This window comes from Notolepis coatsorum (assembly GCF_963971535.1).
Source record: "Notolepis coatsorum genome assembly, chromosome: 10".
NCBI lineage: Eukaryota > Metazoa > Chordata > Actinopteri > Aulopiformes > Paralepididae > Notolepis > Notolepis coatsorum.
The window spans coordinates 18,920,452-18,939,407 of NC_140174.1; the positions used below are offsets into that span (position 1 = coordinate 18,920,452).

An 18,956-nucleotide genomic window follows, 5' to 3' on the forward strand; every position below is an offset into this window, starting at 1 on the left:
CAAACAAGGGACTAAACACGTTTAGCAATTATGCCACATCAATGTGGAACACCCTACCCAAAGCTGTAAAGGAATGTGAATCCCTACCCACATTCAAAACCGCTCTAAAAGAGCACCTACGGGAGGCTGCAATTCGAAACTGGCCACCGTAAATGTCCAAACCCCCCCACCCCCTCCTAATAGACAGTCTCCTCCCCTCCGTATGTATATATTCTCTCCCCACGTATGTATATTTCTCTCCCACCCACCCACCCCCTCCTAATGTACAGTCTCCTCCCCACCGTATGTATATATTCTCTCCCCACCGTATGTATATTTCTCTCCCACCCACCCACCCCCTCCTAATGTACAGTCTCCTCCCCACCGTATGTATATATTCTCTCCCCACCGTATGTATATTTCTCTCCCACCCACCCACCCCCTCCTAATGTACAGTCTCCTCCCCACCGTATGTATATATTCTCTCCCCACCGTATGTATATTTCCCTCCCACCCACCCACCCCCTCCTAATGTACAGTCTCCTCCCCATCATTATGTATATACTCTCTGTCAGGATCTATGGGTAACAGTACTGTATATTTGCATATCATATATGTCACAAATGTAACAGTACTATATACCTGTATGTCATGTATGTCCCTATGCCATAAATGTCATGATGTCATGTATGTTGTGTATGTCATAAATGTCACTATGAATTGAAAATGGGGGACCCTGATGGAAACAAGACAAACGTCTTTCTCTGGTCTGCATCCCCTTAACAATTGTATGTATTGAGCCGTACTTTATTGTACCCATTCTGCAATCTGTTCATTCATTCATTCATTCATTCACCACAAGCTAACATATTAGTTTGCAGTTTTTAAGCCATTAGAGATATTCAGAAGAAAATGTATAAAGTAAAAGAGAAGGGAATAAAATGTGTAGAAGTTTATGCCATTATGCCACCATTCCATTAGTAGTGTTTGAAAAGGTCTTGGAGACGTGTTTTGCTGATCCTGAACAAAAATAACCACAGCAACGCTACAACAGAAGGTATTAGTTGATTGTCATTAGATTACGAAAATAAATTCTTTAGCTTTTATTTTTGTTATTATCACTATTCCCTTTTGGGAGGGTGAGGTACCTTTTTGTATTCATGTAAAATCTTTTGTTGGTCCTCACCCCCTAAAAGAATAGTAACTATTAAGACATTGGACCTAATGCAGAAAGTTTCCTCGTAAATAACCTTGTAGGAAGTTCATAAGAGAGAACCTACGATAGTCCCCCCCGGAGTCATCGACGCGCGGAGAGGTGCTTTTAAATTGCCAAAATAATTATTAGTGATGTGTTTAGTTCTTGAGAGAAATTGTAAACTCTATCTAAAAAAATAATATCTAATCTGTTGTACTAATTCATAAATGATCTATCTCTCCCTCTCTCTCTCTCTGTCCTCTCTCTCCCCCTCTCAGGTGAGCGGTACCATCGACGACTCCATCCGCCACGCCATCAGTAAATTGGCCCACTACCACGCCTGTTGTACACACAGTGCGGAGCAGCACCTCATCGCCATGTGCGAGGACCACGCTCGCATCCTGCTCTCAGGCTGCCCCTCCTACGATACGCTGCTGTCTGCACACCACCGAGGGGATTACATGGATATTATCAAGTCTTGGCTGGGTAAGGGCTGGGTTTCTTGATGAATTTAAAATGGAGGACCCTTATGTAAACAAGACGAAGGTCTTTTTCTGGTCTGCATCCTCTTAGTAGTTGTTAGTATTGAGCTGTACTGTATTGTACCCATTCTGCAATCTGTTAATAAAGTTTTCAATCAATCAATCAATCAAGGGCCAAGAGAGAGAGAGAGTGAGAGAGCGAAATGGTGTGTGTGTGTGTATGTGCACGCCAGCGGTTTTTGCCAGAAAATGATGCTATGGCAAGGATTTGGTTGGCAAGGATTTGGTTTCACTTTGGCTATAGGGTTCAATCTTTCATATGTCTGCTGGTGATTGATAGAGACGAGACCTCTACAACTCAGACTTACAGGTCAACTGCACCAATTACGGTTGCACGATATACAGCGATACTAGAAAAGGATTGCAATACCCAGCCATTAAAAAACGGTCCAATACTCCATTTCTATTAGTATCGAATACTTTCACAATAATAGCCTAATAGCCGTATTTTCTATAAGTTGAGTGGATGCGTGACCGGAGGTGTGTGTGTGTGTGATTCCTGACCCTATTTTATTCAAAAGGAAGATATTGATTTACATGTGTATATATATCATCTTTCTTTTTTAAATATATAATCTTATCCCCTGTGCTGGCAGAAGCACTAACATAGTGTGGAGCGACAATACACATAACAATAAATAGAGATTAGCTATATAGCTCAGCAGCTGTAACAGAATAACAGCGTCAACATTTTTTGTGATTATGTTAATACAAAAAAGATTATGAAGAATTGTCCATGTTCTGTCATCTAATATTATATTCCATCACTTTTCCTGATATTTCTGCCGTGGTATCGTTTTCGAACCAATGTCGTGATACTTAGGCTGGTATAATCTTTATCGAAGTAAAATTCTTGGTATCATGACAACACTACGACCAATAGCAAATAGAGTAGGCCATGTGTAGACCTAATGTATGAGCCCTTCTAGGCACTGTACAGGGCTTTTGAAAGCAATTCTGCTCCTTAGAAAATCCTCAGCATGGAACCCTGATGAACAATAGGTATTGGTATTTGGTGTTGCAATTTATGTTGGCACTGTTGGCTGCATTGAAAAATATAACTTCCCCCCCCCATGGTTGCAAAATATCTTGAAATATTGTAATATTATTTGAAGGTCATGTCACCCAAGTGTGTTGGCAAACATTAGCTGTGGCTATCTACTGTTTAAGAGATAAGATAAGATATTCCTTTATTGATCCCCTTGGGGAAATTCAGGCATCATAGCAGCATGGGGGAGGGGAGGTATAGGTAGTAGAAGACATACAGGTACAGGTTACAGAATTATAGTACAGTGGAGAAGTAAAAAAAAGAATAACAAGTCAAATATAATTAACACCTGGACATGCGCATATGGGCAACAATGTGCGAGATTATATTTGTTATATTTGCCCTACAATAAATATAGTTACAATATATAATCTAATAATCTAAATCTAATCTAATATATAATCTGAAAAAACAAGATACTGAATGCTAAATGTATGCAATATAATCGAATAATCCAATAGTCTAAATATAATCTAATATATAATAAAAAGAATGCTAAATGCTAAATATATGCTATGATGAAGGATACAGTATTCACACATAAGGTATGTATTTGTGTATGTATATAATCTGCTGACGACGGTCCTCATAGTGTGTTTCTCCTCTGCCCTCCTCCAGGTGACGAGGTACAAGATCAGGACTACATCGTGGCGCTGCAGCACCCGGTCACCACTGACATACCGAACTCCGTTAAGATCTATGGCCTAATGCTGGACGCCTTGATCTCCTTCAACAAGAAGACTCTCATCATGTTCCCCAACATAGATGCTGGTTAGTTAAGTCTGTTGGTGTTTTCCTATCCTCTCTCTCTCTCGCTCTCTCGCTCTCGCTCTCTCTCTTTAACACTCGCTCTCTCCCCCTGTATTAAATCTTATACTTCTCCTATCGGGGTGACCATTAAGTACAAACTAGGAGCAGCTGTCTTGGGTTCAAGCCTAAAGCCTAAAGGAGTCTGTAGGAATTGCAGTTCTTCCTCAAACTCTTTGAGAGGATTCTAAAGGGGGTTGAATCTACTATGTCAATTCTACAGCTGATTTCACAACCAGCGCAAAAGACGCTCGACTGCATCATCTTCCAATTTTAAACGTCTGACATACCCCTCTCTCTCTCTCTCTCCTTCCCGCGTGAACAGGGAGTAAGGAGATGGTGCGCATGATGAGGAAGAAGGGGATCGAGCAGCACCCAAACTTCCAGGCGTTGAAGCACGTGCCCTTCGAGCAGTTCATCCAGCTGGTGTGCCACGCCGGCTGCATGATCGGCAACAGCAGCTGTGGTGTCAGAGAGGCGGGGGCCTTTGGAACACCCGTCATCAACCTGGGGAGCAGACAGACGGGCAGAGAGACAGGTTGGTACACAGACGGGTGTGTGTGAGTAGACAGTTTGGTAAACAGATGGGTAGGTATGGTACGGGTTGGATGAACAAAAAGGTTAAGTTGACAGATCGACAGGTGGATAAGATAGGGTGATGAGAGAAAGAGGGTGATGAGAGAAAGAGAGAGGGTGATGAGAGAAAGAGAGAGAGGGTGATGAGAGAGAGGGTGATGAGAGAAAGAGAGAGAGGGTGATGAGAGAAAGAGATAGGGTGATGAGAGAAAGAGAGAGAGGGTGATGAGAGAGAGAGGGTGATGAGAGAAAGAGAGGGTGATGAGAGAAAGAGAGAGGGTGATGAGAGAAAGAGAGAGGGTGATGAGAGAAAGAGAGAGAGGGTGATGAGAGAGAGGGTGATGAGAGAAAGAGAGAGAGGGTGATGAGAGAGAGGGTGATGAGAGAAAGAGAGAGAGGGTGATGAGAGAAAGAGAGGATGATGAGAGAGACCGGCTATAGATCAGCAATAACCTCTGTCGTTTATGAGAAGCAGGGAGTGTTGGAATGCCTGTTATCAGTCTAAGGACCAGACAGACAGGTAAACAAACTGAGAGGTAGACGAGACAGACAGTAGAGTGAAAGGTAGGTAGACGAGAGACAGACGGAGTAGAGTGAAAGGTAGGTAGACGAGAGACAGACGGAGTAGAGTGAAAGGCAGGTAGACGAGAGACAGACAGTAGAGTGAAAGGCAGGTAGACGAGAGACAGACGGAGTAGAGTGAAAGGCAGGTAGACGAGAGACAGACAGTAGAGTGAAAGGCAGGTAGACGAGAGACAGACAGACAGAAAGGTAGGTAGATGGACAGACAGTCAAGTAGGCTGACGGATCACAGAGTCGAGTCACAGGGACATACATACATAACATACATACTGTAACATACATACATACATACATAACATGATGGGCAGATGGGGATGCAGTCTGACGAGGCCGTACTGGAGAGCATAAACAAAGTATGTTTTTTTTCCAGTATGGTGGTACCTTAACCCTTTCACTAACAGTCTGTAGTGTGGTAGTGAAATGGTTAAACTTATGTAGTGTGGCAGTGAAAGGGTTAGCCCTTTGTCGCATGGCAGTGAAAGGGTTAACCATCTGTAGTGTGGTAGTGAAAGGGTTAACATTCTGTAGTGTGGTAGTGAAAGGGTTAAATGGGCGGATGTCTACTGTCTTCTGGGATTTATTGAGTATGCTTAGCATGGTTACTTTCAGGAAGTATTTATACTCTCAAAATGTGAATGTGAAATGTGATTACAATAAAAGCTGTGACTTCACTGACATACTCGACCACAACCATTCCAATAATGCCCATTTTCAAGTGTAAAAAAGATTAACTGTTTACTTTTTTCTAGGGATGCTCGATATTGGCTTTTTTACCGATACCGATATACCGATATTGTCCAACTCTTAATTTCCGATACCGATATCAACCGATACCGATATATGCAGGGTTCCCCCCCCCCCCCAAAAAACGGAATAATTTCAGGTAATTAACATTACATATCTCTTGTTGTGGAATTAACACAACATTATGCAAACTTTTGACAATAAATAAAATCAGAATTTGTTCTTACTTGCTTGCCTGGGTAATAAAGGTTATAGAAATGTAAAAAAAAAGAAAGAAAAAAAAACATGTAAAAAAATTTGAATACCGATATTTTCCTATATCACATTTTTAGGCCAATATCGGCCGATAATATCGGTAGGCCGATAATATCGGACATCCCTACTTTTTTCTATTCATCAAAAATTATGCAAGGCCCAACCAAGTTAGATGCTGCATATAGCTGCTAGGGCTGGTCTGAAGTTCTGAACTATCCGGGTATTCAAAGCTCAATTCAGTATTCAGACGTTTTCTTTCCCCATGGCACTTATTGTGTAGAGTATGTTTCAGACATGGCCTCTGTCTCTCTTTCTTTCTGTCTCTCTCTCTCTCTCTCTCTCTCTCTCTCTCTCTCTCTCTCTGCCAGGTGAGAATGTCCTCCATGTAAGAGACGCAGACACTCAGGATAAGGTCTACAAAGCTCTGGAGTTGCAGTTTGGAAAAAGATATCCCTGGTGAGATAGCTATACACCTCTCTTTGTGCTCGTCTCTTTTCTACTTTCACACAGTGATTTTGTGTATCTATTTCTCTGTAACCCCCCCCCCCCTCTCTCTCTCTCTCTCTCTCTCTCTCTCTCCCCCCTCTCACTTTTTAATTGAACCTGATTGCAGATAAATTCAATATCTTTGAATTAGAAAATGTTCATGCTGAAATAATTTTTTTTTATGTCTGTATGTCCAACAAATGGATACTAGTCATTGAAAGTGAATTAAAAACAGATTTAGATGGACAGACACAGCGGATCAATGTAGCCGTATAATGCTAAAGATCAAAGTAAACGCTCTACAGATATTGAGCGTAATTTTGTAAAATGTCCAGTGTCACCAGTAATACCGTCACGAGTTTATTAGTCATAGGAAATTCCACATCACCGTGGCACCCCTACATCAGACCAAGCAACTCCAAACAGAATGGCCTATCGAGTGATTGACAGGATATTGACCCAAACGTTTTGGTCAGTTGTAGTGGTGGATGGGCCGATATTTATTTTTTATATCTGTGTATCTCTTGGTTCTTGTGTGTTACTTTATCGCCATCCTGTGGTGGTCAGAGGACAAGGCAGGCTGCAAGCTTACCACTTGACCAAAGAGGTTGACAAAACCGAGTGACTGACCAACATTGCCATTTCTAGAGCCCCTTGCTAGCAGGGCAAAGCTACTTATATGGTTGCCGATTCTTGCATGCCTAATGCACAACAATTACAACTTCACTTGGTTATTTATTGGTTGTACGCTATAAGACATTCACAGTGCAGAATTTCACCCTTCACTAAACCCCTCCCTTGAGTGTCCAATGATAGATTAGCTTGCCTATACTGTAGTTACCTAGCTACTGGTGGTGAATATGGTTAAATGTGTTTCACAATCGGCTAGCAACATTGTTGGTAAGACTAACATTAGATATTGTTATATGAATCTTGATATACTGCTAGCAGAAGCATAGAGCTAGACGAGTCATTACTGAATGTAGACACATCTGCTTTATTTGCTTTAATATGATTGTTGAAACAAACAAAGACCTGCTCCACGGTACAGGATTGTAACAATGTTGCTCCTTCTGTCTTCTACTGGGATTGGCACTTGGTTTGCCTCCGTCCAGTTTCTAACGTTATTTCACTGCTGAACGGTGTGACATGACATGCATGTATGCCCTTCAAATGCATATTGTATGTTTGTTCAACTGTAAAATATCCCTCCTCCAGTACATATCTTTGTCACAACTCTTTGATAACTGCATGGGATCCTTGTAAAAGATCTGTGCGAATATCGGCTGATATATCAATATCAGAATGTTTTTAACATTTATTTTATTCAGACATTGGACATTTTTGGCAGCAAAATCCAGTAATTAGTTTGGCAGTAATTCCATTAGTTAAACACAGTATCTCAGAAACAACTATTGAAATCACAATTTTGCAAGCATGTTGATTTTTGTCTATAATTCACCACACCCCTGCTACCTAAACACGCCATCGGAACAAGGTGAGCGTAATATTGTGGGAAATTGGAGCTAAGCTGACGATGGCTTAGTGAAGGATGCTGTTGCATCATTTGTAATGTCAGCTCTCCGTTTCTTTGTCCCTCCCTGCCCTAAGTTCTAAGATCTACGGTGACGGCAATGCTGTACCTCGTATTCTGAAGTTCCTGCGGACCATCGACTTGGAGGAGCCACTCCAGAAGACCTTCTGCTTCCCACTAGTCAAAGAATCCTTCTCCCAGGACATAGACCACATCCTGGAGACCCAAAGTGCCCTAGCTGTAGACTTAGGGGGCACCAACCTCCGTGTCGCTATCATCTGTATGAAGGTAAGGCTCCGTACAGATGAAGCCAAAGCACACACTGTTTTGCACACGGTACATTCATTTGCATGAATTGAACCATATAATAACTAGAGAGCCCGACCGATATATCAGCCGGCCAATGTTAGCATATCACCGATATATCGGTATTGTTGGTATGTTACCAATATCCCGTGTTGATTAGCCATCTTTAAAGTGTTCTATCGGGCTCATTCTCTAAGCTAGTGTAAAGATACTGGTAGAAAGGTAGAAAACTTCTCAACTCAAGATACCTGAATGAACCACAAGACCAGGCACGTGCACACATAGAGGCCAAGGGGTGCCTGAGCACCTGCCTTTTTGAGCCTCATCAAAAAAGTGCCCTTTTTGAAAAAAAAAAAAAAAAAAAAAAAAATTTGACCGTTACGCATATAGACTGCCCTTCCAACTGAAAAATGTCAGGATATAATCAAAATATTAGGGACAGAGAGAGAGATGCCCCATATTCCATTGCAGTTTGCACGGCCTCCTCCGCGGACCTATATATTTTATGCATAGCGTGGGTGGTGATGATGATGATGATGATAGAAACCGCTGTGGCGCATACAGTTGAATGCTGGTATTACACTCACTGAGGGACACGAAGAAGTCAAGTCCGATGGGATTTGGGAATCTCAAATACAAATCGGGATTGGAATAAAAAATGCATTTATATTAAACAATACAGAATATACAGCACTTCTTGGGGCTGTAGGGCACTTATTCCCTCCCCCCTGGACATTTATGGAGATGTATGGGCCTTTTAAGTCAGTGATAAAAGTGTCTTTCAAGGATAAGTGAGCTCCTGCACTGATTATTATAGTTCAATATTCAATATTTGATCACCAAAACCCCCCAAAAAAGCATAAAAAGGGGGCCCTCCGCCGGAAAAGGGCCCTTAAAAATCGTGCTCGCGCGCTACACGCGCTCTCGGTTAATATATACACACAAGTGTAGTGCCCTTTTCAGCCTTTGAGCACCTGCCCCTCTAAAGTCCTGTGCACGTCCCTGCACAAGACTCCTCTTTACAGGCTAATTCATGCTAGTCACATCCAGAATTAGGACCAAACCAGGCAGTTATTTTGCATGCAGTACACATAGGTATTTTTACAAGTAATATACACATACTACATACATACATACATACATACATACATACATACATACATACATACATACATACATACATACATGCATACATACATGCACACACGCACACATACATGCATATATACTGTATGTATATATATATTCATTTTCTTTTCTTTTTCATATTTACAGTAAAGTTTGTTCAACTGTAAAATATGTCACAACTCATTGATAAAATTTGTGGGATCCTAGCTAAAGCTAACATCGGCCGATATATCGATATTGGAATTATTTTACTCCCAAATATCGGTATCCGCATCGGCCCCAAATATCTATCAGTCAGGCTCTAATAATAAGTCTGCATAACATCTGGAGAAAGAACACAGAGACATTCAGGAAGGGTTGCATACTGCTTAATAATTTGATACAAATCCTAACCAAATATGGATACATATTTACATAGCACCCCGTTGCTATAGTATGTAAAAGCTTTGACCATGGCAATTGGCATTGGATCTGTCAGGCTGCTCCTTAGAGCAGGGGTTCCCAAAGTCGGGGTCGCGACCCCCAGTTGAGTCGCGAGCCAAAATCCAATTTCTTTAAATTTTTTATGCAGTCAAGCCACTGAACTTAGAAGCAGGCCAGGCCAGTGTTTCTAGTTGCACCAGCGCAATAGTTGGATAACCTAGGTGGGGAACAACCAGGAGATCACTGCAACTCACACAAGTTGGAGAACTATCTCTCTCTCTCTCTCTCTCTCTCTCTCTCTCTTGCTCTCACACACACACAAGGGAGCCGCATGTGATTGGTGGAGGCGGGACCCTTACAAAAAACTGCTAATCATTGACACATGCTAGCCTGTAATAATCCCCCCCAGAAAAATCGACTTTGCATTTGATATATTGCAAATATATGCCATCACACACACTGGCATTTAAAGGGTTAGAATTATAAAATGAATATGTGGTGTTATGATCAGGGCTGAAGTTGAATAAGATTGTATTTTTTATCAATTACAAAAAAACTGAAAATCCATAAAAATCTGTGTTGTTGCTAATCATACATATGCTAGCCTGTTTAACAATAATTTGTGATGCCATCACAAACACTGGCATTTAAAGGGTACAAATAAAAGAATTCCTGCACCAGAATGCAGGAAATGAAGTCTTTGTAACAAAAAACTTCCTGGTGGGGGACCCCCAGACCCCCTGCTTAAAAAGTGGCCTGACTGGGGCTATATTTTGCACTATATTTCCTGGCCTGAATGATTTCCCCAGTCCAGCCCTGGTTAAAAGCCCTTTTTTTATTTTTTTTAAACCTCCTATAATAGTGGGGGTCGCGGCTCTCTGACACCGTTATTTGGGGGTCGCGGCCTGAAAAGTTTGGGAACCCCTGCCTTAGAGGGTACAGTACATTGACCGTCCCAACACATCTTCAGATAAGGGACGAAACACGTTTTAGAACTACATTTTTACAAATATGTTCTACATTAATTTGAATGGGTTAGAGTTGAAGATAACATCATTACAAATCTCTCTCTCTCTCTCTCTGCCTCCTCCCCTCCAGGGTAAGATAGTGAAGAAGTATACCCAGCCCAACCCCAAGACCTATGAGTCCAGGATACACCTCACCCTCAAGATGTGTACTGATGCCATGATGGACGCTGTCCGCCTGAACTGCAGGATACTGGGAGTGGGTATGTTACTTTACACACAGAGAGAGAGAGAGAGGGAGAGAGGGAGAGAGAGAGAGAGAGAGAGACACACACACACAGGGAGTGAGTTACATTACCTCACTCTCTCACACTAACTCTCTCTCTCTCTCCACTAGGAGTTTCCACAGGTGGCAGAGTGAACCCACAGGAAGGGGTGGTCCTCGACTCCACCAAGCTGATCCAGGAGTGGTCGTCTGTGGACTTGCGGACACCCATCTCCGACGCCCTGCACCTGCCTGTCTGGGTGGACAACGACGGCAACTGCGCGGCGCTGGCAGAGAGGAAGTTTGGCCACGGCAAGGGAGTGGAGAACTTCGTTACCATCATCACCGGCACAGGTGAGGCCTCACACCTGCTTATCAGGGATGTTGTCTTTTAGGTGATTCATCTGCTGCATTCCAATCCCGACAGCTGTCAGATCTGAGCATGTTTTTAGCGCTTTTTTTGCGCTCATTTTTAACACAATTCTTTCTTGCTTTCTTGCCTTCCTCATGTTGGGTCTTGTTTTTTGGATATGTCCTCTGATCACATCCCTTTGATGTGTGTGTGTGTGTGTGTGTGTGTGTGTGTGTGTGTGTGTGTGTGTGTGTGTGTGTGTGTGTGTGTGTGTGTGTGTGTGTGTGTGTGTGTGTGTGTGTGTGTGTGTGTGTGTGTGTGTGTGTGTGTGTGTGTGTGTGTGTGTGTGTGTGTGTGTGTGTGTGTGTGTGTGTGTGTGTGTGTGTCTCTCTCTCTCTCAAGGTATCGGAGGTGGTATCATCCAGCATCATGAGCTGGTACATGGCAGCACCTTCTGTGCGGCTGAGCTGGGCCATATCATGGTCTCCCTGGACGGTCCAGAGTGTATGTGTGGCAGCAGAGGCTGTATCGAGGCCTTCGCATCTGGGATGGCCCTGCAGCGAGAAGCCAAGAGACTACACGATGGTGAGAGAGAGGGGGGTGTGTGTGTTTATATCTCAGCATAGCATGTGCATCGATCTCAATAGATCACCAATATGACGTTACTACATGAACGGAGCACATATTGGCCACTAAGGAAAGGTCACTTTAAAAATAGTATAGTAACAGTAACAGTGTATTGCACTACCAAAGGACCTAGCATGTCCTCCATGCTCTGTAAATAATTTATGTACAAATACCGATATGCCCTACTATGTTACTTGTTTATTGCACAATGGTGTTTTATTGGATTCTATTATATGTTGTTACTACTGTATTGCACATCGTTGCGGGCAAGACCACCCGCATTTCATAGTATACTTGTATGCCGTGACAAATAAAACTCTTGACTTGACTTGACTTGCTGTGCCCCTCGCTCTCAGGGAAAACAATAGAAGCCGTATTGAAATTACCTTTTGTAAATCGCCAAATTGGGACCGTTTTAGTGGTTGTAAAATCTATTGATAAGCATCAGAAGACATGGAATTGTAAAATAGGACTTATTGACGCTGATTTGAATTAGGGCTGCACGATTCTTGCTAAAATGTGAATCACGATTTTTCTCTCTAAGAATTGAGATCACGATTCTCTCACACAATTCTTATTTTTCGTCATCATTGAAAAAAGTTAAGTAAAAAGTAAAAAAATATATAAATAAGTAAAAAAGAAAGTTAAAAATCGTCATAATTTGGCGGCTGAGTGGCGCAGTGGGCAAGGCGCTCGCCACTAACGCAGGATATGCTGGTATCGAGCCCAGCTCTCGGCGTTGCTACCGGCTTGGCCGGTCGTTCATACTACCACAATTGGCAGTGTTAGAGGGTGGGAAAGCCGGTGAGTGGGGATTTGACGTTGTGGACAGCGACTCCTACAGGTCGGTTGGGTGACGCCGGTGCGGTGGAAACAGGAAGTATCGGGGGCAGCGTGAGCCTCCCACGCGTTACTCCTTGCCACTGAGTTCGAGCTGCTGCGGTGAAAAGATGCGACAGGCTGCCTCCTCGTGTACCGAAGGGGACACGTGATGCAAGGTTTCTATCCTCACTACAGCCGACCAGTGGGAGGCATAGTCTAGCAACGTTCAAGCCAGGGGAAGGAAGAATTGGACATACGAAATTGGGATGGGAGAAAAATTGAAAATGGGGAGAAAAAGTGGATACAAAAAAAATAGTCGTCATAATTTTAAAATGAGATCGCATAGGTCTATGAATCGAATTTTTTTTTCGGTTAATCGTGCAGCCCTAAATGGAATAGATATGAAGCCATCTGTGAGTTGATGTGTGAAACCGCACCTGTGTGTTGTGTGTTCCAGAGGACCTGCTGAAGGTGGAGGGGATGGACATGAAGGAGCCGGTCACAGCTGTTCATCTCATCAGGGCCGCCAGGATGGGGAACGCCAAGGCTGAGGCGGCTCTCCACACCGGTCAGGCTCCAACACACACACGCACTCACTCACGCACGCACGCACGCACTCACTCACTCACTCACTCACTCACTCACTCACTCACTCAGGCACTCACTCACTCACGCACGCACTCACTCACTCACTCACTCACTCACTCAGGCACTCACTCACTCACTCACTCAGGCACTCACTCACTCACTCACTCACTCACTCACTCACTCACTCACTCACTCACTCACTCACTCACTCACTCACTCACTCACTCACTCACTCACTCAGGCACTCACTCAGGCACTCACTCAGGCACTCACTCACTCACTCACTCACTCACTCACTCACTCACTCACTCAGGCACTCACTCAGGCACTCACTCAGGCACTCACTCACTCACTCACTCACTCACTCACTCACTCACTCACTCACTCACTCACTCACTCACTCACTCACTCACTCACTCACTCACTCACTCACTCAGGCACTCACTCACAGGGTGAGGGTGTTCTTTACAGGTCAGATTTCATCAGGGGTGTAAAAAGTACCCAGAAATTATATTTAAGTGAAAGTATGGGTACTTACTTGCACAAGGACCAATCAGCATGGGTGTGGGCGGGTTTATTTTCCATTGATGGGGATTTGATTGGCTGTTTTTAAATAAAGTGCGGCTGCAGGATTAATAACGTTTACGTTAGTTCGGCCAGAGAAACAAATATACTAATTAAAATGGTTGGACCTGCAAGATTTGTACTTTGTAGGTCTGCATTTTAAATGTAAGGAGTAAAAGTGTGTTTTTTTTCTCTGAAATGTAATTGAGTAAAAGTACAAGTAAACAAACCTAATAATACTCGAGTAAAGTACAAATCCCCAAAAAACAGTACTGTAACGAAGTACAATTACTCAAGTACTTTACACCCCTGTTCATAACACATAATTGTATATGCATGTGTGCGCACCTCTGCCAGTGTGGTCAAAATCTTTTTTACAGCTGAGGTTTTACCCAAAGCAACTAACACGCATACCCTCCACTTTTTTATACACTAGACCTGACGGAATTAATTAAAAAATTTAAATAGAATTTGTATATTTCAACGTTGCCCCTGAGTCATGAGCACATTCCTGGCTCCCTGGTTATCAATCATTTCACTTCAACTTATCCATAAAGGGGAATTCTTGTGGCAGCCAGATGAAAAAAAAACATGCAATACATAAAGAGTGAGGTGAGGTGAGATGAGGTGAGGTGAAATGAGGTGAGATGATGTGTGGTGAGGTGAAATAATTCAATCAATAAATCCTAGGTCTATGAGGTGCTTCTTTATTTATTTTTTATATGTCTCAATGTTTTCTCCATTTCCTCTCTCCCCAGCCTCCACAGCGCTGGGCGTGGGCATCGTCAACATCCTCCACATGATCAACCCCTCCCTGGTGATCTTATCTGGTGTCCTGGCCTCCTACTACCTGGCCCCAGTCCAACACGTCATCTCACAGAGGGCCCTCTCCTCCACCCAGGGCATCAAGGTCGTCGCATCAGAGCTGGAGGAACCTGCCTTACTAGGAGCGGCTAGCATGGTGTTGAACTACACTACTAGGAGAATATATTAAAGAAGTACAACTATGTCTTGATATTTAAGAACCGCAGAAACCAACTGCACCCAGAGGGCCCCATCTTCCACCCCAATACAAGTAATGGTGCTAGATGATCCTACTAGGATAGAGATTTAGGAATATGGTCAACCATCCACAGAGGACTACGCCTTCTATCAAGACTCCAAAAAAGGGCCATAAGGATAGTTCACATTGCAGGTTATCGTGATCACACAAACATTATTATTTTTAAAGTAAAAAACATTCAAGTTAAATGATCTTGTGGAAATTAAAAACGGCACAATTAATGTATAAAGCAAAAGGTCATGTTCTTCCAGGAAACATTCAAGAACTGTTCTTTGATAGGGAGGGGGGTTATAATCTGAGGGGAGAACTCAATTTAAAGGTTCTTAATGTACGCACTACCATGAGAAGACACTGCATCTCAATATGTGGAGTGAAACTGTGGAACAGTCTGAATGTGGTGCTAAAGCAATGTCCAAATATGAGACAATTCAAACTGATTTATAAGGAAATGATGCTCACGAGGTACAGGGATGAGGAAGGGACTTGATATTCACGGGTGTTTACATTTCAATTTTATTTCTTTCATGTTTTACATATATCGTTTTTTTTCTTTTTTGCATATATATTTGTTTTGAAATGTTTTAAATTAGTACACTCATTTGAGTAGTGGAAAAGGGGTAGGATTAAATAAGTGTATACTTCTTCCTACTCCTTTTCGAACATGTAAATTGAGTTATGTTTTGCTTTTGTTTAGTTATTTATTTTGTTTGTATTCATTTACATGTTCGAAATAAAGATTTTAAATCAAAATCAAATCAAGGCATCAGGGGCATCAGATCCAACCTGGACCCTGCTTTACTTGGGGTTGCTTGTAAATCGCCTGATTATAGTATTATAGAAGGATCTGTACAGCGACAACCGTGGCTAACTTTCTAAGGACTGCAAGGACTACAATCATGGACCGCCCTTACAAGCACCAACATCACAGTCCTGGCATGGTGCTAAATAATACCACCAAGAGAAATTACTATAGTTACTATAGTTTATATATATATGTGTTATCCATATATTTTAATAACATATTATATAAGTTAATAACTTATTCAGCATAGAAAACATCGACTAACAAAGTCTTGGTCAACTAAGACCAAATGGACTGACTACTCGTCTAAGACGGCGCAGCCCTCGCTACCAGTCTCTCTTTTTCACATCACCATAATGTTCCGGAGGTTTTACGATATCGATCTTTATCACGATACGTGAACAGTATGCAAAATCACAAGATAAACAATCCAATTGCGGTTTGTCGCATTGAATTGCATGATATTGTCGGGTGTGATATCAAACCTGAATCATCTGAATGTGTCTCAGAACCGGATCATCCTGTTGCCGACTCAACCTATAGTCACAGTGACATCAAGTTCCAGTCCTGTATCTGGAAGTATTGGTACAGTGCCCTGTTGTAGAGCTGCTATTGGTTTATGTATTGTGATGTAATTTGTTGATTGTGTTTGTGTGTTTTTTTACTCTGTGGACCCTGTTTGTTAATAAAGATGATTTGAAACCAAAACTCAAATAATGCACATCTCATTTTGAGATCCATCAGGACTAAGCTGCCCCCACCCTCTGGAACGCCCTGCCCAACCATATCCGTCATGCAGACACCCTCTCATCATTTAAAAAAAGCCCTAAAAACCCACCTTTTTACCCTTGCCTTCAAGCCTTGAACTCCTTCCCCTCTCACCTTTTATATAATTTTTTTATTTTCATTTTTTATACTAAAACTATTGTTTATTTTGTAGTTTTCTGTAAAGTGTCTTTGAGCATTCGGAAAAGCGCTATACAAAATTGATGTGTTTAGATTTAGATTACTTGAATTGTGTGCAACGATATTATAATATCGTAATTTCATCACAATATGATACAGATACAATAAATGATCATATTGAATTATGGCAGAGCCCAAAGTCTAAGACACCAGATATGATATGACTGCTAAGCTGGCCCTCTGCTTGGCCTCCTTACAAACCTCCCTTTTCATCCCAACAACTGACTTTCACTGTTTCAGATCAGTGACTGAAAGAATAACTGTATACCTTTTTAAAGGTGTCTTCATCTTAAAAATGTATTTAGCCAGTAAAAAGCTGTAGAACCTGGAAAATTGTGTTTTCTAGGCTTGAAAAGAAAACGCAACATGTTCAAAATGTTTTATATTTTTGTTTTTATACTTGTTCAAAAATTTAAATCTTTCATTCATTCAAAAGGTTTTGGAAATGTACTTTTTCACCCCGCCGGTTTTCCTTGGCTGCTGTTACTGTAGGTCTAGTGATCTTTGATGGAATAATAACCCAACTAGTATTTCCTGATTAACCCTTTCACTGCCACACGACAGCCGGTTAACCCTTTCACTGTGACAATACAGAAGGTTAGCCCTTTACTATCACACAACCGACGGCGATGCTCCACCATTAGCATCATTAGCTCCGCCGATAGGGTTAATCCCAAGTATGTTATTGTTGGCCAAAATAAAGCCTGGGACGTCAAATCAGCCCTTCAACAATAAAATCTCACAACTGAACATAGACACTGATGAATGACAAATACTGGTCATGGAAATTGCACTAATTGTCACATAATAGAATAATCACAGAAAAGTTATGGAATATTGTAGGAACCCTGTATTATGATTGAACGATGGGCTTTGCTTTAAAAAATATTTTAGAAAATAGTGTGTGGAGGAGGATAACATTATTTTACGTGCAACAACAGCACACCACATACTGTAGTTGTAGCATTAAACCGGTTGGTAAAGCTACAGCTCTATTCAACTATTCCATTGTGCCCAGCCTTGCAGTTGGTTTTAAGCAAAGCAAACAAGCAGGCCACCTTCATACCAGAATTGCCTTTATTGTATACAGTGTAGTTGTCTAAACTTAAAGCCTCTGTAAACTGGCCTAAAAAGTCAAATGTATATACCATATCAAATGTTATATTAAGCATCCACCAACATTTCAATAAAGAAAGATGTTTATAACTATTATAAAACACAGCTCAAAAACGGCTAATTTTGCTGCCCAGACTTTTTTGCAGGATAGTCTTGGGGGCGTGATCAGATCAGTTCCCTTTCAGCACAAATGCCATTTTATTTTCCATTTAAAAACATTAATTAATTAATTAATTGCATAATTTTGGTAATGGATGTTGGAGCATAACCACGCCCAATTCACACCCCACGCCCAATTCACACCCAATCAGGAGAGTTTACAAAAACTGACAATATTTAATTTGGATTTAAACTCATTTCTAATACGCTATTGTGGATTAGGGTTTCCAGTGGCTTTAAATCATAAGGTGACTCAATTTAGGGATGAGGCTAGGGTGAATCAGAGGGGAAGGGGGGGGGGGGGGGGGGGGGTAGGGGGGCATAGACGATAGGTGGGTGGATGGGGAAGGGTAGACAGAAACTTGGGTATTTGGAGGACAATAGGGGGGTGTGTGGTGGGATCACACGTGGGAGGGGGGTTGAAGGTAAACGATGAATGGATGGGGGAGGGTAATGGGGTGGCGGTGGGGGGTGGTTATTATTCCGCCACACTATTATTTCTATCTTCTCCTCAATTCCTTTTGGGCTCAGTTTTTATATTGATCTGCTGATAAGACTACGTAGAAATATACAAAATATTCTGTCTTGTGAAGTGAAATGAGCAAAGTGAAAGAAATTACAATGTATCTGTTTTAAGCATCTTCCCGTTATTAATTTACTTCGATTATTTTGTACACGTGATCTCAAGAAGGTGCTGAATGATTTTTCATGTCTGGTAAATTTTAGCATGGTGTTATTCACCGTCAAAGATGACAACATAATTGTAACTGAGGGGTACAATTCCCTGACTGTATTACTAGATATGATACTTACTACCACTACCTTTGTACTTAATATTCGGCCACCCAGTACACGGCATAAATATATTATGATGAACACTGTCACGTAGATGAAACGGATCCAACACAAATGTACGAATTAGAAATAGGTCTTTATTTCTACACAGCGATGGTGTGTAGAGCAAGCACTTAATCAAATCAATCACATTTATGAATGGAAATTAGTATGCACTTTTATGGCAAGAGTATTCGTCGGTATATCAATAGAGAATGTCCAATCTCT

General features: G+C 41.8%; 1 protein-coding gene across 1 annotated transcript in view; it reads left to right on the plus strand.

Moving 5' to 3' along the window:
* The window catches only part of LOC311236077 (bifunctional UDP-N-acetylglucosamine 2-epimerase/N-acetylmannosamine kinase-like), a 57,889-nt gene extending 41,519 nt beyond the window's left edge, over positions 1–16,370 (plus strand). The window contains exons 8-17 of the mRNA XM_084323673.1: positions 1,453–1,660; positions 3,383–3,535; positions 3,897–4,109; positions 6,097–6,184; positions 7,826–8,036; positions 10,704–10,833; positions 10,968–11,189; positions 11,590–11,772; positions 13,094–13,204; positions 14,547–16,370. Of these exons, the coding sequence (XP_084179799.1) occupies positions 1,453–1,660; positions 3,383–3,535; positions 3,897–4,109; positions 6,097–6,184; positions 7,826–8,036; positions 10,704–10,833; positions 10,968–11,189; positions 11,590–11,772; positions 13,094–13,204; positions 14,547–14,782 (1,755 nt within the window). The 3' untranslated portion in view covers positions 14,783–16,370. The remainder of the gene's footprint in view (positions 1–1,452; positions 1,661–3,382; positions 3,536–3,896; positions 4,110–6,096; positions 6,185–7,825; positions 8,037–10,703; positions 10,834–10,967; positions 11,190–11,589; positions 11,773–13,093; positions 13,205–14,546) is intronic.
* The last annotated feature ends 2,586 nt before the right edge of the window (positions 16,371–18,956 follow it).